At 41.2% G+C, this 24,929-nt stretch overlaps 1 protein-coding gene across 10 annotated transcripts in view; it reads right to left on the reverse strand.

The window, feature by feature from the left end:
• ELMO1 (engulfment and cell motility 1) overlaps window positions 1-24,929 on the reverse strand; it is a 690,097-nt gene that overhangs the window by 407,400 nt on the left and 257,768 nt on the right. For 4 of the 10 annotated variants that reach the window (XM_057304123.1, XM_026509354.4, XM_026509340.4 and 1 more), the window contains one exon: window positions 828-978. In XM_057304123.1, coding sequence (XP_057160106.1) covers window positions 828-905 — 78 coding nt within the window. In that variant the 5' untranslated portion in view covers window positions 906-978. Of the gene's footprint in view, window positions 1-827; window positions 7,803-12,680; window positions 12,837-24,929 lie in introns of those variants that run through there. The other 6 variants (XM_057304122.1, XM_026509344.4, XM_057304121.1 and 3 more) reach the window with 5 other exon arrangements.

A 24,929-nucleotide genomic window follows, 5' to 3' on the forward strand; every position in this document is an offset into this window, starting at 1 on the left:
GGTACCCTAATTTTGAAAATGTTGAAAGCCATCTAGAATCCTACGTTATTTGCTTTATGAAACCCAAAGTGTACGTTAAGTCTCAACCTTTTTCCCCCCTTAAATCACTTGCTCTGGAATGACATAAGTAACCTTCCTGAGATAACCTGTAATCAAATCCAATCAAAGCCACATCAAAAGATTGTCAAGATCCAAGCTAAAGGATGCCCTTTAAGGCCATTTAAAACATCTTCTGGATATTTTTTCATTCAGTAAATATTTATGGAGTAGTTATTACATGCCAGACAATACACTGAACACACAGTGCATTTTACACTAATAACAAAATTATAATTGGCTGGGATGCAAGACTGAGTCCTTCTATAGAAATAATAATCTCATTGTTAAGCTCTTAATATAATGCACTTGTTGGGTTCTGAAAAGATTGAAGGGGAAAGTGAGTCAAAAAATTAAGTTCTGTGTTGCCTATAATAAGACAATCTGCACATATTCATGAGCCCCTGCCAGGCAGGGCTGGGACAGCCTCCACCGTGTCCACTTCCCAGAGCCCCGTCCACTAGGCCCTCCCGCCTCTCTCCCAGCCTCAGACACAAACCCTGTATTGACACAATCTGAGCCGACGTTGAACGAATATAAAAACCCCATCCATCGCCACTGTATGTGGCACAGAAATCAAACTACACTGCAACTATTATTGCACAGATTTTTCAACACAGCCAGGGAGAGAAGGGCGGGGGGGGGGGGGGGGGGAAGAACCATCCAAAGTCTGTGAAAACGCCAAAACAGAAGACTGCAAATAACCCCACGTTGCTGCCGGCCTTACTGACCTGATCGATTTCCATGAGTTTGGGGTAGGCGCCCGGCCATTCTATGGCCACCTTGACGATGTCCGCGGGCGGCGGCATGGTAAGCCCGGAGAGTCCAAAGCTGGTGTAACTGGAATCCTACGGTGCAGACGGCCGCACGTGTCTACACCTACTGAGGAATGACAAAAAGAAAGAAAAGTTGCTCGGTGCCGATGCAGGGCGAATTCTGCTTCATCACTTCCTGTTTTCACTGGTGGTTTTAGGTATGAGAAACGGCTCTGGGTGCAGAACACACAGGGCACCAACGGCACCACCAGCCACTGCTGAGGAGAGAAGACAGATGAGGGGAAGGTGCCGACGCCCTAGAGTCAAAGCCGCCAGGAGAAGCGGCCCCTGCAAGGGACAGCGTGTCCCTTACCAGCGGGGTGGGCTCCGCACGGTGCCCAGGCTCTGAATGAGCTGGGCTCACTCTGTCCAGAAACACACGTAAACTTCTCGCGCTCAACAGTCTCCGGAAGAACAGATTGCCCAGGAAGTCATGGTCAGGAAGCAGCATTTCTTTAAAGTGTTTTCTGTGTGTCACAAATAGAGCTCCGCACTATAGCAACCAGGATATCATGAGGAAGGAGAAATGCCCCGAGGTTCGCACACATGCACACACACGCTCCCTCCCCAAGGCCAGTTCACACACGGCACCTTCAGGGGAGGAAGCAAATTGACCGAGGCGGATGGTGCAGCATTCAGAACAGACCTTGAATTCTCACTGGAATTAATAGTGTTGCGTTCACAAAGGAAGATAATCCTCCGCCGCCTCTCCCTGATTAGCCTGTGTCTCTAGGATGATCTTTAACTTAATATTTTTGAACGGGTGAGACATTTCATGTGATTCAAAACTTACGTGTGTGTGTGAAAATACAGTGTAGAATCTCCCTCCTCTTAAAGTTAACATCCACCCAATATCCACTTTTACCCCTATTTCTCCAGCTCTCCAATTCTTGTATGTCCCTCCAGCATGGCTTCATGTATGTAAGGAAAATGCAAAAATATATTACATTTCCCCCTTTCTTTATAAAAAAGAGGCGGCATTCCATACCTTTTTTTTTTTATTTTGCATAATTGTATATTAGTAAAATAAAGGATCCTGGCTCCTTTTACAGCTGCATAGTAGTTCTCTATATGGAAGTATCCCATATGATGAGCTAGTTCTCTATCACCTGGGCCCTCAGGTGATTTCCTACTTCTGGCTATTATAAATGAGGCTGTGGTGAAGAGCCCCATGCATGCATCATTTTGCACATGTCCAGATACATCCTTAAGATAGATGCACAGAAGTGAAACTGGTGGGTCAAAGAGCATATGCAGTTCTATTTTATTTTATGTTTTTAAAGAATGATTGATTGATATATTTAAGGGGAGGGGCAAAGGGAGACAGAGAATCTTAAGCAGACTGCACTGAGCTCAGAGCCCGACTCTGGGCTTGATCTTACGACCCATGAGATCATGACCTGAGCTGAAACCAAGAGTCTGCTGCTTAACTGACTCAGCAACACAGGCATCCAGAGCATATGCAGTTTTAAATTTTGATAGCCATTTCCAGACATCCCTCCATAGGCATTGCACCGATCTACACCCCCTCCAGCAATGGAAGAGGCTGCCTATTTACACACAGCCTCACCGACAGACTGAACATTTACACACCTGATGCATTGAAAAAAATATCACATGTACTTTTAATGTGTATTTAATGTGAGGTTGAATGTAAGGAGGCAAAGTCCCATGTCTACATTTTTTTGAACTGTCCAAATCTTTTGTCCCTTTTCTATTGGGTTCTTGGTCCTTTCTTCTCAGAAATTGATCTATGTATGAAGATTCTGATCAAACATGTGCCTTTAGCTCTTTATCAGACCAGAGTAGGCCTTGTCAGTTATGACCTGCCTCTCAGTGGCAGCTGGACATCACTGAGATGAAGGAGATGGCAGACTTACTAATGGCTGCCTGGACAACACCGGCAGTTATAGAAATAACTAACTTCACCGAGCTGACAAGTACCAGAAATGAACACAAACAAAACTGCTGCTTCTTTGGCAGAGGATGATGAGGGATGCCTGCTGTGAGGCTAATCAGTGCTAACCGGCAAAAGCAAACCTACAAAGCAGTGGTTCAGTCACTCCTTCAACAAACAATTACTGAGCCCCACCTGTTCTGTGCCAGGCCTGTTCTCAGTGCTGGGGGTACAGCAGCAAATCTAGATGTTAGACAGCTCATGGGATATGGAGCAAAATGCAGCAGGGAAGGAGCATCTGAAGTGTGTGAACGTATCTGTGTGAGAGGGGCAGAAGTACAATGGTAAATAGGGAAATCTGGGAAAGCTCCACTGAGAAGGCAGCATTTGAGCAGAGGCTTGGGAGACATGAGGATGTGAGCCAGGAGAACATCTGGAGAAATTATGTTGCAGGCCAAGGAAACAGCCAGTGCAAAGGCCCTGAGGCAGGTGCAGGCCTGTCATATTCCTGAAATAGGCAAGCAGCTGAAAACAAATAAGGGCAAAAATAGTTCCAATAGCAGTTGGATCATAACTTGGGAGGTTCATTCACCATACTCTTGACTCTTGACATTCTTGGTTTATGACTCCTAAAGAAGAAAGCTCGTGTCCATACTCATCTATTCAGAGAATAAATTGGTACAACTTTCCAGAGGTACTTTGGCAAACTGTATCAAAAGCCTTACAATTTCATATTCTCTAAGTTACTTTACTTTTCTAGAATATTTCCTCAAGAAATAATTATTCACTTAACTATAACAATGACAATTGCTGTTTGGGTTATGATTCCCAAAACTTAAAAACAATTGAATATTCTACAACAGGGACTTTGTTAAATAATCATGAAATCTCATGTATGCAAATACAAGTAGACGATCTGTACTGGGGTCGTCTTCTTCATAGTATGTATGCTCTTTTATTCACTTGAGAACTCTACAGACAATGTATTATGTCTATACCACATCACTTTAATTCAGGCTCCAGATCAGTTATACACCCTAGAATAAGAATTAAGAAAACAGGTTCTAATGTGAAAACAGATTGTATAAATATCAGGTAACACTATTCAAACAAAGAACACACAATTTTGAGGGTCAAGAGGATACATAATGAAAATTAAAATGCATTTTGAGCCCCTTCTTCCCTCCTCTACACAAAACAGTCTAGAATTACACTGAAAGGGGTCATCTAACCACCCAGGAATCAACAACCAAGGGTGCTTTTCTTCCCCTTTAACTGGTATTTATTTCCCAAAGACTGTTGAGACCAAACCTGTTCAACAGGTGAGAATACAATGATGTGGCTCTCCCTGAGTCTCTGTGGAGAATAAGATAGCAGCGGTGTACAAAGGAGCCATTGAGAAAGCCAACAGGCTAGGGGGAGTCCCCTGGGAATTTACTTGACAAGTCCAATTAGACCTCATCAGCGTTGCCCACACTAACAAACAGCACAGATGGGGCTCCCGTGGGGTAGGGTCAGCTGCACAATTGCAGAATGAATAATCCAGTCCACATCGTTATCCTCAGAAGTCCACACTTTATCCTCTTGAATTTATATTTGCATGAGGAACAGTTAATTCTAGCTCATCAGAGCCACCAGCAGTAAAACTGAGCCTAATGTTGTCAAAATTGCCCAGTAAATATGAGGCTCGTAAATTTGTGTAAACAGCCTGATATAATAATTCTTATGCAAACTAAAATTTAAGAGCCTCTAAAGGGAAGTCTCTGCAGCTGGCTAGACACTCCAACCATTCTGTCTTGTAAGGTAACTCTCAAGTCCCTGGAGGCAACTAGGAAATGGGTGGAGACTTCTACAATGTCCCTGCTTGCCTGCTGACTGACTGACTTTATTTCCATTTTAACAGGAAGATTCCACAACCTTAATATGCATGTCAAATGGCTTGTTTATAGTTGAGTGAATTTCATGAGAGATGGAGGAGTCGCTTTTTATCTGGGAGTTAGTTACTGAAGTCTACGTGTCAGTTAGATGGGACTCCATGACCCTTGAGCAAGTAGAAATGTTCTTTATCATTCTGCTGAATGTCTCTTTTTAGCTTTGGGCCACGTTTCCTAGACAACGGAGAGAAACCGGTCTTGATTCCATCTAAAAATCTGTCTGTCTCTACACATTGTTCTTTGCCCAAAGTTCTACACGTCTCTGAGTTTGAAGCTCACCTCACTGTAGTCTCTTAAAGATCTGTTACATCTCTACATGTTTTCTAGTCTATCTGATTAGGTCTTGGGATGCCTAAAGTTCCCAAATACCTGATCTTTTTTTTTTTCCCCTTAATTTCCCATACAGTTTTCACTTTGGGTCCCTGTAATGGCTTTAAACCCTTTTATCCTATTTCTAGTCTTTCTGTTAAACCAGCAAACTCTATTAAGAGAGAGAGAAAAAAAAAATCAGCCTAAGAGGACATTCCTATAGGAGCTGTGTAATGGAAAAACTAACACACTTGCCCTGGTGAACTGTGTGCCCCCACGATTGCACTGAAAGAGCCTGACAGATGGGCCAGTAGAAGCCAAAAGGCAGATCAATGGGAAAGAAACACCAAACAGCTGGATAAATTATTTGCCTCAACTCCTCTGTCCCTTCCTTCCTCCCCAGGAAAACTGTCCTCTGCCCCACTGGCCAGCATTATCTACTGGTGACAAATAATAAGTTATAATGATAATGGGAATAGGGGGGTTAGCAAGTTTGAATAACTTCCCCCAAATATTTACATATTCCCAAGGTGATGGAGGCCCCTCTCACATGATTGTGGGCTTCTGTGTTCCCTTGAAAATGTTGAGGTCCTAATCCCCAGTACCTAAGAATATGTCTGTATTTGGAATAAGGCCTTTAAAGAGGTAATTAAGTTAAAATGAGGTTAATAGCATGGGCCGTATTCCTATCTGTCCTTGTAAGAGGAGGAAATTTGGACACAGGTATAGAAGGACAACCATCTGAGGACACAGTAAGAAGACGACCATCTACAAGCCAAGGAGAGAGGCTTCAGAAGGAACCAACCCTGCCACCACACTGATCTCACACTGCCAGCCCCGAGAACTGTGAGACAATACATTTCTCTTGTTGAACTCATCCAGGTCATGCTGGTGCTTTGTAATGGCAGCTCTAGCAAACCAATATAACACTGAAGACAGCATAAAGAGGAGGCTGACGATTTGACACAAAGACGCTTAAAATCTGACCATTCCAAAAGGCGCCATAAAAATTTAAAAACAAATAATAAACAATCAAGAAAATATTTGCAATAGCTGTTGCAACCTGGTATAAATATCCTTAATAATGATCACTTATAAATATATTTTTTTAAAAAAAAAAAGACCCTTGCAGAACCTAAAACACACACACACAAAGTAATCCACACAAGAGGAAATGTATGATCAATAAGTACCCAAAAGATCGCCCTTAATAGTAATAAGAGAAATGCAAAGTAAAAGAGCAAATCATACCTTTTTGTCTACTACACTGGTAAGAAATAAACATTTATTGATTGGTGAGAATGTGGGCAAAATAACACTCTCATACATTGATACGATCAAGAAAAAAAAAGCAAAAGCAAAAGCAAAAGCCCTTTAAAAATAAATAAAATTCATTTTTTTAATCCATAAGATGTAGAGAAATAATTTGGTTATTAGGTCTGTTCCCCTGAAACCACTGAAGCAGGGTTTCTTAACCACAGCAGTAATGACATCTGGATCAGATACTTCTATCCTGCGGGGCTCATCCTGGGCACTGCAAGGGGTTTAGCGGGCATCCCTGGCCTCTGACCAGTATTAGACGCCAGTTACACAATCAAATGATTGCTTATAAATTGGAGACAATCAAAATGTCTCCAGACATTGCCAGATGTCCCTTGAGGGGCAAAATCATCCCTGGTTGAAAAGCAGGGCACTGAGGTGACTGATTCTCATCTTGCTTTTATAAAAACATATTATATGGACCAACTTTGCAAAGCGGGCAGTAATAGTCATCAATATAATATCTTAACTGCCAAAAAAAAAAAAAAAGGACAGATGAGATGTAGAACAAGAATCACTTAACAGATAAAAATGTGGGTTTTTTTTTTAAGTTGCTAAAATCAGTAGAAAAGGGAATTTATATAAAAACATGAAAACTTTGCTACCACTTAAGGACAATTTTGTAACCTTTTACTCTAGCGCATTTTCCCTCACTCGCAGCTCTAGTGAACTCGTGTAGCTTTGGTTTTTGTCCGTCTAGGGAGCTTTCCCATCTCTTCTCTTGAGGTGGCAGATTCTGTCCCAGAACCAAGAGTGGGCATGTGTGGGGCCAATGACAATGCCCATCTCCCTGGCAACAGCGACTGACTGGTCCGAGGGACAGACACATGATTCAAGCGAATCAATTTCTGGGGCTCGCTCTATGAGGCGTGGAAGGAAAGAATTCTGTCTTTCTGTCGGGAGTTCTTTGGCAGCCTTCTTTCCTCCGTGTGGGGAAGGGCCACTGGTGATAAGAAGGAACGGGCCAAGGAGAAGCAAAGACAAGCAGCGAAGAGAGACAGGAGAGAGGAAAAGAGGACAAGTCCTAATATATTGAGTTCCAGGCTCCTTAACACGTCTTCTTCCATTCTCTGAGCTCTCCTAATACTCTTCCTAGATATATGAGCCCATAAATTCCCTGTTATGCTAAGTGAGTTTGAGTTAGGTTTCCATCACTTGTAATTGAAAAGCTCCTAACTAATACATCAACCCTATCATATCTGTTTACTGCTCCAAGTTATAAACTTGCCAGTCCCTTGAGAGACAACTGGCACACAAAACACACACTGAAGTTACACAATCTGACCTTGGAGCCAAATAGTAATGATATTTTATCCACCAGTTCTAGAGCCCAGATACCTGCATGACCACATTTCTGATGGAGCCTTCACTGCCTTAAAGCTTCTTTTCCTTTCCTGGTCTGCATCCAGGAGTCACGCAAGCATTTCAGGAATTAGCCTTAGCCCAGCATTTCCCACACAACACTACTTCCTTTGGATATTAAGTAATGTAATGTAAAAAAAAAAAAAAAGAAGAAGAAGAAGAAGAAGAAGAAGAAAAGGAAAGGAAAAGAAAGGAAAGAAAAAGTTAAATCTCTTATGAAACAGAATGAAATAATAGGTAATTATGGAAACAACTAGTTCATGTACCATATACTTTTTGTACAACTGTATGAAATCGGTACCATTACTAAACCATTTTACAGACTAGGAAACTAAGATGCACAGACACTGAGTAACTTGCCCAAGATATCATATCCAAATACGGAGCCCAGCCAGAACTCAAGCCCCATCTGTCTGATTCCACAGCCATACTTTTAATCACTATACCACATTTTTAAAAAGGTGCCTTTACTATAGGGCTTCTTGGGCCTTTAATGTAAAATATGTGTACTGGGAAATTTTCATATGCAATACATAATATTCCCCAAATGTATCTTTCTAGAAAAAATTTTTTTTCGCAGAACATCTTGCAGCACCGATTTCACATGGGACACACTTTGGGAAATGAAGCTTTGAGACCATTTACCTCCTTTGTTTCTCAGGAAAAAAAGAAGTGCTGAATAGTCTTGGCCAGATATACAGTGGAAAGTGGTAGAGAAAACTCTTTCCTTTAGTCCCATATTGAATTATCATAACCTGCGTCTATGGGATTATCTCCACGAAAGCAGCCTAATTCTTTTGAGCAACTCTTTCCAATTCACATTGGACAGTAAAAAGTAAATTAGCTACAACTTCTGTGCAAACAAGCAGAAGATAAACAGCAGAGGAAATGGAATATTTGTATTTGTGAGAGCTTGAATCTCAACATCTCCCTTCTTCCTTTAAAACTTTGGATGGTGGGGCGCCTAGGTGGCCCAGTCAACTGGGCGTCTGCCTTCCACTCAGGTCATGGTCCCGGAGTCCTGGGATTGAGCCCCACATCGGGCTCCCTGCTCAGCGGGGAGTCTGCTTCTCCCTCTTCTTCAGGCCCTCCCCCTGCTCCTTATCTCTCTCGCTCACTCTCTCTCTCAAATGAATAAGTGAAATCTTTAAAAAAAAAAAAAAAAAAACTTTGGATGGTGATTCAGGGCCTATATCACATAAACAGGGTCTATATCACAGCCTGGCTTCCACCTGCCTCTGAGCACCACCAGTGCACCCTCCCTGCCGACTGTACCCCTGAGCCCCACTCCCAAGTATGCACGCGACAACTCTGTCAGTCACGGCAAATAGGTTTTTCTTCAAGATCATCGACAGTCCTTTTGCAGGGGCTGTGGGGAGCACTGCATACAGAAGGCAAGTCCCAGACCAGCCAGGTGAGGATTACCTACAGGTGTGCCATGCTCTATGGCGTGGAGAGGAAAAGCACCGAGACAAGTAACGGCTTTCTTTCCTCCTCAAACTGCTGGCCGTTTCCTGGGCATGGCAAATTCTTGTGCCTCCTGCCTTTGTTCATAACACTCCCTCTCCCTGGAATGTCCTTCCCTGCCACCCTTGGGTTGGCTTCAAACATTCCCACCTAGGCTTCAAAGCCAATCTCCTGTGCCAGGTCCTCCGAGAGATTTCCCTGACCCCACAGACACCCAAGCTAAAAAGCAACTGCCCCGTGCGTCGTCTTAGGCGCTTGCGATGCACCGTCAGAACACCTTTCCATACCTGATGCTATTAGTTTATGAGTCCCCCAAGAGTGGGGGTCATAGGTCTTATTCATCTCAGCACTTCAGTCCTGATGAGACAGTGTGGCAAATAGCAGCTCAATAAATAGTTTTCAGACAACTGGATGAATAAATGAATGAATGGCTCTTTCCTTAAAAGCAAAGTCAGAGATTTAAAAAAAAAAAAATGTGAAGGATTACTCAAGCCAACAATGCATTTTTAAAATCCAGAATTCCTTTCTCAGAAAACCTTCAGGCACTTCTTTGAGCAGCAGCTTTTCATTTGTCTCATTGGACAGGAATAGAAATAGAGGCTCTCAGAAGTGAGAATAGGGCCTACTCCAGATCTGTTTTCCTCCTGAAGAAATTCTGTCAGAAACAAGAGGGAGACAGGAGCTGAGCAGCTGGTTCTTTGCCCTTCTCTAGGAGCTCTCTTGCACTTTGGGAATCAGCATCTCAACTGGAAAGTTCATTATTTTACCAACTAATGCACACACTTCCTCCTTTATTCTGGTTTTTTTGTATATTTGCTTTTCAAATTCCTTTTCAGTTGTCGTAATGCCATTGACTGCTCCCCTCTTGCCCCCCCAGCTCCCCTGCTCCCGGCAGGCAAGGCTTGTCACTCATGATGTGTGCTGACATTCCCCAGTGGAGGAGGCAAAGCTTGGGCCCAGCTCTCTATCTCAGAACCCAGACTCGAGGCCACAGGAAATGCTGGAGCGTTTCCACCATCCTGTGAGCCAAACACTCAAAGTTTCCAAACCTGCTGATCAAAAAACAATATGTGAAACTTCTTTCTCCCTCTCTCTCCAGCAACAGCTGAACTTTAAAGGCCACCCTAGGAAATTCGATTGCATCAGATGAGCAGTGAGGGCCTTTGGCAGAAGGCGGAGTGCTGGGCTGTGCCTCCATAGGCTGCCACCTGACAGCTCAGCACAGAATTAGTCATTCTGAACGGCAGCGCACACAGGATGCAGCACCGCACACACAGGATGGCACGAGCCCCTGCCCTTCTCTCCCTCCTCAGTCCTTCACGTTTAATCCTCCAGAGGAGCACGAGCCGGAGTGAGCGTGAGGTCAGACGGCCGCCTGGGTGTCAAGCCGAGTCCCACCATGCCCACAGCTCTGTGACTTGGGACAGTTACATAACACGTCCAGCCGTCAATGTCCTTCTCTGTGACACTGGAACAACAGTGGAACCTTTCTCATAGGATGTTGTGAAGACTAAACATAGAAAGCAATGATAACAGGGCCAGCTAGGGTAGTATTAGTGAGTGTTGATTTAGCAGGCATGGGGTGCCTGGGTTCAGCCCCCTGTAGCCTCCCTAGTGAAACACACAGAGGTCCCACCGCACGGTGGTTCTTTCTCCCTTTGGCATCATAACAGAACTGGACAAACTCTTCTGACACTAGATAGGAAAGATAACTTGGTTTCAAGTCCATGGAGGTTTTATAGATATGGTCACTTTTTTTTTTTTCTGGGTTCTAAAAGATGAGCACAATTTTCTAGGTGAGTGACTAGGTTGGGAAGAATTGGAAGGGGAAGGTTAGTGTTAAGATTCTGGAAGGATCCACCTGCCTTTCAAAGGCAGAAATGCCTGACCAGATAACCTGATGGAACAAAACAGACTCTATTTTCTCCCCAGACCCATGTCTCACAGGAAAGCTCTCTAAGTATAGAGAGGTGACAGGGACTCGACTTCTCGATCCTTTCTCTCCAAGGACAAGTGGGTGTGGTCTTCAGCTACTAGATGTTAAAAATCCCTCAAGAAGGATGGAAGGGGTGCTCTCTACACTGAGAGGGACCTGCCCCACTATCACTGCACAGTTTCCCAGATGCATGTCACTGCAGCCCTGCAGAATGACTTCCAACCTCGCTGTCCTGTTTTCCAAGTGAGTAGCCCTACAGTGGCAATGCTTCCCCCAGGAAGTTGGCAGAGGGGACGCGTGAGATACCTGGGGCCTGATGAGCTTGCTTGCCCGACCTGGGCCCCACCATTCCCCAGAAGCTGGGGTTTTAGCAGGAACCAAGGCACCGTGGCCAATGGTGACACAGCACCACTACTAGGGTATCACATCCTGCCTCTAGACAGAACTTTGAAATGTTTCTCAGGAAAGTTTCCATTCGAAAACATGAATTTCCTCCATTTTCAGGGCTTTAGACAGCTTATCCCTCCGGTAATGAGGCATAAGCCCACACCCCCAGCAAGACAAACAAAAACCAAAACCTGACTTTTCTCTCTCATCTCCTTCACCTTGGGAGGCTCTGTCAAGACTCCCAGGATTGTATGATAGAAATCTCCTCTTCTGGTTTTTATCTGGGTTCCCTCACAAGTTTGCTGCAATTTGCCTTAACATAAAATGTTGTCAGGGCACATGCTATCAGCATGGACAGGGGCCACACTTTGAAGAGTTTTTCACACAAACACCAAGATCATAGTGGATCCAGTGGGCCAGGGTTTGCTGTTGGTGAACAAAAGGATTGCTCTTCCATAGGCATGTATGTGAATCTAGAAATTCCTTACCACGTTCATTTAAAAAATAAAAAATGAAAACAAAACTAGTACAAACCGGGGGAAAGATAGCCGGCAGTTATGTCCTGAAAACCGATATTACTGATTATACCCTGGAGTTGCCAGTCTGCTTACTGCCAACCCGAGGATCACGTTCTGGATGGATTTTTTTGTTGCAAGCTCATTTCCTCTTCACTTTCCCCTGGGGAGAGGTTCCTTACACTAAGTTTGTGTGCCCTGGGAAGAGGGGAGATTAAAAGCTGACAAGAAGAAAACAGAGGGACTTCTAATTCAGTGTGGCAGTTTGCTGAGTACCTTTTAAAATTTACTTTGGTAAATGAACAGGATGTTGATAATTTAAAGCCTTTTTTAGGTGCACCTGGGTGGCTCAGTTGGTTAAGTGTCTGCCTTTGGCTCAGGTCATGATCCCCAGGTCCTGGGATGGAGCCCCACATTGGGCTCCTTCTCCCTGCTTCTGCTTCTGTCTCTGCCAATCCCCCCGCTTGTGCTTGTGTGCTCTCTCTCTGTCAAATAAATCAATAAATAAAATCTTTTTTTAAAAAAGTCTTTTTTATCTGCACTCAGTTCTAGCAAACTTGGTATTCAACCTGTTAATATCTGCATTGATAAAGACTCAGTCAGGCAAAAACCAAACCAATCATAATAAAAACAACCACATACAGGGGCACCTGGGTGGCTCAGTCATTAAGCGTCTGCCTTCGGCTCAGGGCGTGATCCTGGTGTTCTGGGATCAAGCCCCACATCAGGCGCCTCAGCTGGGAGTCTGCTTCTTCTCTCCCACTCCCCCTGCTTGTGTTCCCTCTCTCGATGGCTGTCTCTCTCTGTGTCAAATAAATAAATAAAATCTTTAAAAAAAAAAAAACACATACCAAAAAAAACCCCAAAAACCAAAAAAACAAAACAAACAAACAAAAACCCACTAAAACCCAGCTAGCTAGATTAGTGAACGAGATTGTGAAAAAGAATTAGAAAAGGCTGTCATGCATCTTATCACTTTCCTATTACAATATACTCTGCCTTGCCTAGAAAAGAGGTCAGATATTATAAATCTTTGTGGAACACTTGAGTTCTGCTGACAGGTCTTGTAATGGGGTCAGATTCTAGGACCTAATTATCTGAGGCATGAATTTAATGAATGAGGTCAAAGAAAACCTGATTCTACTCGACACCTAAGAATCTTACTTTTTTCATCTCTTCAAATCAAAGCTAACTGCTCCAAACTTTTATAGAGGCAAGATGGCATAAGAAAGAAGACAGGTTTTGAAATTGGACAGATCTGGATTTGAATGTGAAAATGGGTAATGTTTTAGGCCAGGGCATAAGATTATAAGATTTGCATTTTGCCTTAGGCTATTGGTAGAACACACTGGAATGCAGCAAGAATAGCCAGACTGGTGGGGTTTGGTAAGAAAGAGATTGAGGACAGTGGCTTGGGCTGATATAGTGCCTTGGCAATGGAGAAGGTGAAGGATTTACGAGGCATTTAAAAAATGCGAATCAACAGGAATTAATGATACTGGATATAGAAACGAGGGAAAAGCTGGAGTTCAGGGTGACCCAGGATTCTGGCTTACTTAACAGAAGAGATGGCGACACCATTTGCTGAAGTAGGACTACTCTAAATAGAAGATACGCTCTCGGCCTATCTGTTGACCACCATCAAGTCAATAGATGTATACACTCATCCAGAGGAACCGGTGGTGAAGCCCAAGCCAACAGTACAAGAGACACTCCTCTTCCTCACCTCTTCCTTATGGGCCTCTTTGCTTCACTGCAGATTACACCTAAAATTCATGGCCATTTCCTTCTTAGTAAATTGAGAGGCATCAGAGTTCAGCAGTTACAGCCACAGATTAGACTCAGATTGCATGTATTCTAATCCTATTTTCACTGCCTCTTAGCTTTGTGGCCTTGGGATAACCGCTCTCTATGCCTCAGCTGACTCAACTGTAAAATGGGGGAAAACACAGACCTATCTCACAGCTTCCCTGAGATTAGTATTAAGATGATGATGGTAACAGCTAGTGTTTATATGACTTACGAAGCGCCAGGCACCCTCCTGAACCGTACAGGTATATGAACTCATTCAGTCCTCCCAACAGTCCTAGGACATCCGAGCTGTCATAATCCCCATTCTAAAAATGAAGAAATGCAGTCACTGAGGAAACCAGCCACTAAGTTGGCTGGTTAACGATCTAGCCAGCCCAAAAGCCTGTGTCTGTACCATTACACTGAACTTCCTTTGACCTTAATACACACAAAATGCTTAGAACAGGGCCTGGCACAAGGTGAGAGCCAGCCAATATTAGCTCTATTATTCTGAAATTCCAGGGGTTTACAACAAATATGGTTCATGAGGAAGAAGGAGGCTTTAGGCACTTTTCCATTATGGACCCTTTTGTGCCTTCCCACTTGGTACTAACATAATATTGACGGTGACTTAGTAACCTTGCTTCTGACTTTGACTCCATGGAAGGAATCTATGGCCTTTCAGGCTCAACACAGACTTAATTCTCGACACTGTGACAGAACCTGTAATTTGACCCTACCTCTGAGAGCTCTGCAGGTAAAGTACCCCATGGCTCAGCATAACTTCTGGTCAGGTAAAACTGGAATGTCCTGATGGCCTCTATGTTTTTACATTTCCACTTAAGAGTTGAATATACATTCCTACAACCCTAGACAAAGAACAGAGGGACTCTTTTATAAGCCGATAACATGATTTTATTCCCACTAACAAGGAATAATCTTAATTGACATCTAGCTCTGTCTAAGTATATAGCCTCAGAACAAGTACTCAAAACTGAAATAATGACTTTTTGGTATCAGGCCCCAGCATTTAATGAGCTTATTTTGGCAAAAACCTAAATAGCAAATCAATTCACTTAGGTATAAGACAGCTTACTGGGAAGTTACACAGCTTAAAGTAGAAGTTTACAAAACTTGACCGAGATTTAAAAAAAAAAAACAAAAACCTGAGGTAGATAGACATTTCAGACATTAACTTATAGACTGTCCAGGCAAAAATTCATTTAGCTACATGCTAAGGCACAAATTACTGGGGGACCAAGAGACACAAAATACCTTTCTAAGAAAAAATCCAGGATCTGCCTGAGGGTACTCCTTGACATGCCCATGAAGAGGTAGGGTGGCTGCCCACACAAAAGTGGAATTAAATTAGGCTCATCAAATTTCCATAGGATTTCAACCCAATCCCCAGATCAACCGACGAGGAAAGGTACATGTTGTAGCAAGTAACGACATGTCAAGAAGAGTAAAGAGTAATTGCACTCTGTACCTTTACCCAGTAAGTGCAGTATTGAACACAGATGGGGACTGCTTCATTCTCAACAGGAAAATTTTTAAAAGTCTTAAGGTTTAATAATAGGACATCTATTTAATAATTTATGGTAAAGCCATAAGAAGAAGTAGTCATTAAAAAATCACATCTAAAACATCTGACACTAGACAATATTCCCAATATATTTTCATTGATTCATTTATATCTATTAACATTTAAATATTAATAAATATTTATTAATTTTAATTAATCTTTAAGTTATTAATTTTTAATTTATTAATATTATTTAACACTCACTACAATGCCAAGAACTCAGAGCAACTAGAACTCTCATACATTGTTGGTTAAATAGTTGGTCTCCTGGGCACCTGGGTGGCTCAGTCGGTTAAGTGTCTGCCTTTGGCTCAGGATATGATCCCAAAATCCTGGGACTGGTCTCGAGTTGGGCTCCTTATTCAGGGGCGAGTTTGCTTTTCTCTCCTCCCCCTGCTCAGTCTCTTGTACTGGCTCTCTCTCTCTCAAATAAATAAATTTAATGAAAATCTTTAAATGGTAGGTCTCATTTAAGAAACAGTTTGGGCAGTTTCTTATAATATTAAATGTACATTTCCCATATGACCCGGAAATTCCACCTCTAGGTATCTACCTAAGAGAAACAAAGGCTTATGTTCACACAGTGACTTGTAAGTGAATGTTCATAGCAACTTCATAAAAGCCAAAAACTAGAAACAATTTAAATGGCCATCAACTAAGGAATGGGTCAACAAATTGTGGAATATCATCCATACAATGGAAGACTACTTAGCAATAGAAAATGATAAATTACTATATACAATAATAGAAATGACTCTGAAGAGTATCGTGCTAAATCAAGGGTCAGCACACTTCAGCCTACAGGCCAAATCTGGCCCTCTGCCTGTTTTTGTAAACAAAGTTTCATTGGAACAGAGCTGCGTACCTTCGGTTTATATATTTTCCAAGACTGCTTTCATGCCGTAATCAGCAGAGTTGAGTACTTCCAACAAAGACCCTATCGCCTACAAGAAGGCTTACTGTCTGAATCTTTAAAGAAAAAGTTTGCCAATCTTTATGCTAAAGAAAAGCAGCCAGATACAAAAGAACACATACTGTATGATTCCCTTTATATGAAATTCTCTAATAGGCAAACTATATTGACAGAAAACACATCAGTGGTGACCAGGGTGTGCGAAGAGGGGTTTGACTCTCACAGGGCACACAATGGAACTTTTCAGAGTGATGAAAATGGTTCGTATCTTGATTGTGGTGATGGTTACATGACTGGACACACTGGTTAAGATACACTCGCTGAATGAAAAGTGATTGGTTTTGTTCTATCTCCACAAAGCTGACCAGAAAGAACATGTAATATAATATAATTTATCAATTACTACCTCCTACAAGGTGTTACCAGGTACTACCTCTTTCAAGGTATCCTTCCAAGTGCTGGGAAGGTGACATTGAATTTTATGTTCAGACCAAGCTTCCGCCCAGACAGTGCAGTATAAAATGGCAGACTCTCACAATGACCCATAGTGTACCCACATTATAGCTTAGTGTAACTAACTAATAAAGGGCTTGTTTCTTCATCCTAGTCTTTCTGTAGACACTGTCTTTATGCAATCTCATACGATCCCATACATATATTTTAAATATATATACAAACCCAAATTTTCCTCCCTTCCCCCTTCCTTTCCTCTCTATCTCCTTTCCTCTTTTCCTTCATTCTTTCCTTCCTTCCTCCTCAAATAGCCACCTGCCTACTTGATACAGATACTTAATTATCTCACAAGCACCTCAAATAGCATATCTGAAACGAAACTCTTTCCTCCAAAATCTATTCCTGCTTCAGAGTTCTCCATATCAGAAAATGGGATTGTGGTAGAGCATTCCACCGGCTTTTCTATTTCTCCTCTTCCTCTGAGCACTGGAGATGATTACACTTCCAGTCCTTGAAATAAAAGGGTATACCCATATACATAACCTACTCTGGCCAATGACATGTGAGTAGAAGTGACAGAAGTACTGAAGAGTCCGTGCATGAACTTTCATGTCCTCTTTTCCCTGTCACAGCAAATTTGGTGGACCCAAATGTGTTAAAATGGTGGGCAGTCCAATCACTGAGTTTACAGGACAGCTGCCCTGGAGGCTCACCTGGATGTGTAGCTCACTTGGCATGACTGAAATCTTTGTGCGCTATTGGCCTGAGATTTTGAGGCTGTTGTTACCACTGCAGGACCTAGTCTTCCCTGAGTAACACAAGGACTTCAGCTACTCATGCAAAAACCCAGGTGTCCTTCTTGACACTCCTTCTCTCTTACCTGCCATTTCTCATCCACCACTAATCCAACTAAACTCTCTCAAATCTATCCCACTTTCTCCATCTTCACTGATATTCCCTAAGCCAAAACAATCTCTCTCAACTGGACTCTTCTAACAAGTCTCCAGTATCTTCTCCACACAGCCACCAAAGTGGAAACCACAAAAATTTTCTAACGGCTCTTCTCTTCAAGTGTCTTCAATGGCTCCCCACTGTACTCAGGCTCAAATCCAAAGTCTTTAACAGGTCCACAAAGGCCTATATAATCCAACCAGTGCCCACCTGTCCAGACTTCTTTCATATTCACTCTTACTCTCCCTTTCTCTCTCCGCACATGCCAATCCCATTTCAGTCCCTCAGGCCCTCTTTCGGTTGCTCTAGCATGCCAAATGCTTACCATGGAACTTAGTCTCCCTTCCTCTCCATTTTTCCTTTCTGCCCCCAGCTACCTGAAGTCACTCTAAAACACATTTACTACTCCTTTTACTTCTTCCCTTTCATTTCTTACTTGAAGGGGAAAAATAACTCTTGAAAAATCTCGAGAAGTGATAAGATTAAGCTCTCAGAATTTAAAATACCATAAGATCTAAACACTGGCAAAAGTAGCAAGAGAAAGGAAGTTATCTCCAGTGCTTGGGAATTGGGGAAAGGAATTAAACAGAGTGAGTAGGAAACCAAAGAGGCCAGGGAAGGGTTCTCTGAAAATTATACCCTGGGAGGACTCTAATGGCTTATGACCACCACCACCCACTCCAATCAGTATTTCTGTATTTAATCCGGATCCCTCAAGAATCCCTCACTTAATTCAGCTCTAAGACTCTGCCCTAGGCCATAAGTCTCTCAGATGTAAAAGAGTCTCCTCCTGACAGAAGGCCAGAGAATGCTCTCATACATCCCCATCTCTGGGCCACTGCGGTGTCAAAGGATGATATCCTCCCAGCAAGACAAACTGGAACATTCAATACATTTTTCCATTAGGATCAAATTCTCCAAATAGTCTTTGTCTGTGTCTTTATTAATATAAAATGAGAATTTGGAGATACTCAGGGGACCTTCTTATGGCTGTGTCTAACATTGATTCTGCCAAATACAGTATTAAATCCATGACTAAAAGTGTTCCAAGCTTCAGACAAAAATCTAGAATGTTGAAACATACTTAACGCTTAAATTAGGAATCTCCTGAAGAGTTTTCCTCACACTTGACCATTTGTGCTTTCAACTAAATGTTAATCCAATTGGAGAAAGATACTTTCTTTTCATGTTTGCTTGTGTTAAAAATCATTAGTGAACAGGAAAAATAACACATGAGTTCTATAAGGCATGCTTAAATGCTTTAATTCTGGTCTTTATTTCTGCTATGGTATTTTTTTCCAGAATTCTTAATCCTTGTAATTAAAATAAGAAAAATTCAAGTCAAACCAACTTTGCTCTTTCTGTCATTTCACCATTTTAAAATTCTGTAAGTTTTATTTGAGAAAGGGGAGCAAAGTAGAGTGCTTTTGTAGACACATCCTGTCCTTCAGGTGCAAGACAGCTCAGGGTATTTCCCTTTTCTATCACCATTGATAAAAAAAAAAATTCAGAAAGTGAATCCTACTGAAGATCAGTCAGAAAGTTTCTTGAGAAAGCTCAAAAAGTTTCTATAAATTCTTATATGTCTTGTTAAAGACGATCTCTGGATGGTATCCAAAACATCTTCATAGTTGACAGTTGTGAATGACTGTCATAACTTGAAAGGTGAGAAATGTGGGTACGTTTTTAGCTTTTACCGCATAAAAAGCTCTTTGTCCGCACAGGTTTCTATCTGAGCCTACATGGAATGGGAAAGCAATAGTAGTTTTCCTGTCTCCTCCCATGGATTGGAAAACACATCCACTTTTACTAAAATAACTTCTAATATCAGGCCACATTTTACTTTGTGTTTTAAATTCTCTGATGTGGTCCTAAAGTCTTACGGTAATCAAAGGCTGTGAAACTTCACAGAGTGAAGAGTCCTTCAAATGAGCACCTGGAAATGAAAGAAGTTGTTTCTGTGAATCAATTCGCAAGCTTGCTGCAGGGGATCATGTTGAAGTGTGGCGAGGAGGAGTGAAGCCAGGAGCTTCAGAGCTCAACAGGAAAGAGATGGTATCCAAGCTCCTGCTAGTTAGCGCTGGCCAACACCAAAGCAGCAGCAGGACATAAAGGGCAGCGGGAGATCTGCTCAATACTGGTCCCAGAAGAAGCTCTCCTCATTAGAAGCAGCAGAAGAGAAAACTATCATCTATTGCAGAACCACCAAAGAGCCAATTCTCAAATACAAACTACTCATCTCAGTCATTATTTCTTATGACCAAAACTTTGATCTCAGTGATTATAAAAGTTCAAACCCAGTGTGAAGACACAGGAGAAAATGTGGCTTCCGAGGTAAAGTGGAGAGCTGAAGAGCTCACCAACTAGTTAATCAATGCAGACAGTCTGAAAATTCTTTTCCTCAATAGTAGACTCTTGTCTCAGTTGCTTACAATTATTCCAACTCATCACTTACCTTTTCTAGGAATATTGAGACATAGAAAGTATCACCATGAACACCACTTTCCTTCCCATGTTGTCATCATACCAAATATGTGCAATGACTTTAAGCTTCATAAGTACAAAAGTGTAAAATAGTTAATATTCATTGTATGACCGACTAAAGATTACAACAATTATATTGATAAGAAAACATCTAATAAATGAATCGCCAGACTAAGATTTCACTTCTCTTCCCCGCTAACAAGGTCCTTTCCACCAATGAGGTTTCCAAGGTTATTAAAATGACCCAGGAATTGTTTCTGAATTCTAAGCAGAAAAACCTATCATAATCAAAGGGACTAGATGAGAAGGAAAATTTAGGAAGAGTTGCCTTACTTTTGCCCCTGAATTTTCATACCTGTGCCATTCTTCTATAAGACAAAGGAAGAAACTATAGTCACATCCTTTAGGAATGGAAAATCCAGTGTATTTTTTTCTTCAAAGTTAAATCGTGTTGCATACGACAACAACAAGCATTATTAGTAATAACAATTGTCTATCAGACTTTAGCATTAACTATTTATCATATATTAAAATAGACAAACCAAATTTCCAACATCTTTCTCATTTCGTCACACATAGGATCTCTGAGGTAGGTCAGCAAATACTGTCACATAATCTGATCGTGTGAATAGGTTACTGAAGCACAGAAGTTAAGACCCAGCTCAGAATCAATCAGACTCATTCCAATATCTTAACCCCTAATATTCAAAACAGTAGCTGAAATAAGACAAAGTTATGGGATTGTGTATGAATCAATTGCACTTATCTAAATTGTATGTTTCTCTTTGAAGAGCGGAAGTCAGACTGAGAGTTCTCCACCTCACACTGAAGAGTTTTATCCATAGAGCAACTCAAGGCTGGAAAGACACGTTGCTAATACATGCCCTTTCCAGGGTTCATTCCTCTAGAGTCTGTAGAATAGCAACATCTCCCAACCTGATGCAAAGAACCAGCCCCAACTAAGTAACAGCATTCTCCAAACTCCTCCAAGGGGAAAGAGAGATTCTTTGCTCATTTCACAAATATTTATAAGGGCCTCTCTTCCAGCAATCATGGAGCTTGTAGATCCTGACACAAGAGTGAAGGAAACCCAGGCTGCTACTCACAAGGCCTTTACATTGTTATTCTCAGCAACCAGACAACAGGCTAAAGAAATCATTGAAAGGATAAAAGAACAAAAAGACAGCAGATGCTACTAAAATACTTTATACCTACAAAGTTTCATTACATCAGTAAGACTATGAAAGCAAAATCTCTCTGATAAGGAATTTTTACAAGCCCAACATTTTCTGGTCTCTTCCTCTTTCTGTCCCCATCTCCTACACTACTCTTCCTGGCTCATGTTCTTCTGGCCACATGGGACTTCTTGAAGTTCCTCAGAAATACTATGCTTTCCACCCACTGTTCCCACAACTTCCCATAGCTGCTTTCTCACCTTACTCAGGACTCACTCAAATGGCATATCCTCACAGAAGCCTTCTCTACATAACCCAATGCCAGTAAAATTGCCACACATGCCAGCACACATATATTCCCAATTACCCTCTTCCCCTCTCTGTCCCTCACCCTCCTTTACTCCCCACTTATCACTACCTTGCACCATACTATAAACTCACCTATTTGTTTATTATCATAATTTCACTCTAGAGTGTAAACTGTGAGGCAGGGATGCTGTCCTCTTCACCATTCTACCTCTAGTCACACAGTAGGCTCTCAATAAATATCTGGTGAATGAGTAACTAATAAATCAATATACTGATTAGATTGGGGGTAGGCCATTTATTTCTTAGACACTTTAAGGAAATTCCTCAGAAGTACAGTGAAAAATAGCAGGTAACAGGTTCAACTCAGTAAGTGTGTGACCTAGAGAGCCTCGGGAAGACTACAGAAGAAAGAATTGGTTACTTAAGCATGATGTAAAATAAGTATCACCAGACTGTAATAGAAAAAAATGAGCACTGGACCCAGGTTCCAGTCACAGTCATGGAATCAGAATACTCTGAACAACAAAAACAAAACAAAACAAAACAAAACAAAACAAAAACAAAGCTAGAAATAATAGCTGAAATGCAGTACTTTACAAGAAATTATTTTACAGCATATAAAACAAGCAGAAATAAACTACAGCAACCATATACTATTTCCCACTATCTCCTCATCTACACTAACCTCCACTGCAGGCATCATCATCAATCACTGATAATAAATCTAACTCCCTTCTGCCATGGCTAAATAGGACATCAGAATCACTAACACACAAGCCAATCACAATTTCTTAAAGCCTTTTAGAAAACTAAACAAATTAGGAATAGAGGTAAACTTCCTTCCTAAAGAATGTCTAAAAAAAATCCACAGCAATCATCATTCTCATTTATGAATCACTGAGCATTCCTTTTAAAATTGAAAACAAACGTCAAATAGCACAACCTCTCTATTAAATATTGCGTTGGAAATCCCAGCCTACAAAGTAAGACAAAAAAAACAAACATTATAAGGATTAGGGAGGGATGGGGCAGTTAAGCATCTGCCTTCAGCTCAGGTTGGGATCAAGCCCTGCACCGGGCTCCCTGTTCAGCAGGGAGCCTGCTTCTCCCTCTTCCTCTCCCCCTGCTTTTGCACTCCCTTTCTCTCTCTCTCTCTCTCTCTCTTTCTCTGTGTGTGTGTGTCAAATAAATAAATCAATAAATCTTCATTTTAAAAAAAAGGATTCAGGAGGGAAAGCAAATTTGTCATTATTGTCGTTATTCAGAGGATATAATTATCTAGCAGAAACTTTATTAGTATTAATAAGATAGTTTGTCAAAGTTTCTTAATGTAAGATCAATACATAGAAGTTATTTTCATTTCTATACACCAGCAATAAAGAATTAGAGCAATCTTTTAAACATACACTTCATAATAATAATAATAATAATAAAGATAGGAATATATCAAACAAAATTTTACAAGAGCTTTCTACATAAAATAAAATTCATTGAAAAATTTTAAATACCCCAAAATAGATGGAGAGACATAAAAGTCTGAGTAAAAGGAAACAATACAGTAAAGACATCAACAAGGATACGTAAGGCAGGAGAGGAGAGGCAGGAGAAGGGCCGACCCACGGATGACAGCTTAATAACTGCTAAAGTGGACACTGCAGACTAGTGTTGAGGTAGACGGACCATTTAATAAATAGCACCGGAACAATGTAGGGAATTATTAAACTCAAGCCCTAGATCACAATCTACATCAAATGAAACAATTCCAGGGGCGCCTGGGTGGCACAGCGGTTAAGCGTCTGCCTTCGGCTCAGGGCGTGATCCCGGCGTTCTGGGATCGAGCCCCACATCAGGCTCCTCTGCTATGAGCCTGCTTCTTCCTCTCCCACTCCCCCTGCTTGTGTTCCCTCTCTCGCTGGCTGTCTCTATCTCTGTCAAATAAATAAATAAAATCTTTAAAAAAAATAAAATTTAAAAAAAAATGAAACAATTCCAGAGATTAAGTATAAATGAACAGAAAGGAAAATCTTAGAAAATATATATATACAAGAATATCTTAATTTTATCATTAGGTAAGAAGGATTTCTTAAGAAAGATACAAATAGCCCAAAAAATAAAGAAACAGATCAATTCATCTACAAAATAATTAAGAACCATTCATCAAAAGGTACCGAAAGAAAAAATGTAATAACAAACATAAACCACCGTTAAAAAGAAAACCACAGGCCTAAGATGGAGTCAGTTACGCTCGATCAAGTCTCCAAACTGGGACTTAATACCCAACCTAATTGCAGATTCAACCTCCCCCAAAATGTAATCGTAAAGGGTTAGTCAGGAATTTTCCAGTAGGCACCAATGAGGTAATCTCTCTCATGGATCTGCTACAAGATTAGGTAATCTGTAGGACAACCCAGCTTACCTGAAACAATTCTTTCTTTTCTTTTGCTAATACCTTTCTTACTCTACCCTCCTTCCTATGAAAACTCTGCATTTTGTACAGCTCTTTAGAGAATCTCTCTACTTGTTAGATGGGATGCTGCCTGATTCATGAATGGTTTAATAAGGCCAATGAGATCTAAAAATTTAGTTGGTTAAGTTTTGTTTTTTTAACATCACTTATTGAAAAGGTATTTGTAACATTTATAAGGACAACAAAGACTTATTATACAGCATATAAAAAGAGTTCCAATGAATCAATATGAAAAGGATAAGCAACCAAAAGTCATGTTGGCATTTCATGAAAGAGAAAACATGAAGGTCAATAAACCTATGAAAAGATGGTCAGCCTCATTAGTAATTAGGAAAATGCAAAGAAACCCCAATGCAATACCATTTTACATCCTTGAGACTAGAAAATTTATACAATCTGACAATACTAAGTGTTGAAAGTATGTGGAGCAACAAGAATTTCATGTGCTCCCGGGGAGAATTTAATTTGGCACAACTACTTTGGGAACATGATAACATTGCCTAGTAAAGAGGTAGGTGTGTAAACCCCCTACATCACAGCTGTTCCTTTCCTGGGTATACATCCTAGAGAAACCCTTATTCATCTACTCTAGGAGAGCTATACAAAAATATTCATAGCATCATCCTCACAGCAAGAAACTGGAAACAACTCAAATAAATGTCTATCCTGAGAAAAATAAACTGTGGCATATTCATAAAATGGAATACTCTATAAAGAGTGAAAAGGAACTACAGCTACATGTATCAATATGGGTGGATATCAG

Source organism: Ursus arctos, unplaced genomic scaffold (genome assembly GCF_023065955.2).
Source record: "Ursus arctos isolate Adak ecotype North America unplaced genomic scaffold, UrsArc2.0 scaffold_3, whole genome shotgun sequence".
NCBI lineage: Eukaryota > Metazoa > Chordata > Mammalia > Carnivora > Ursidae > Ursus > Ursus arctos.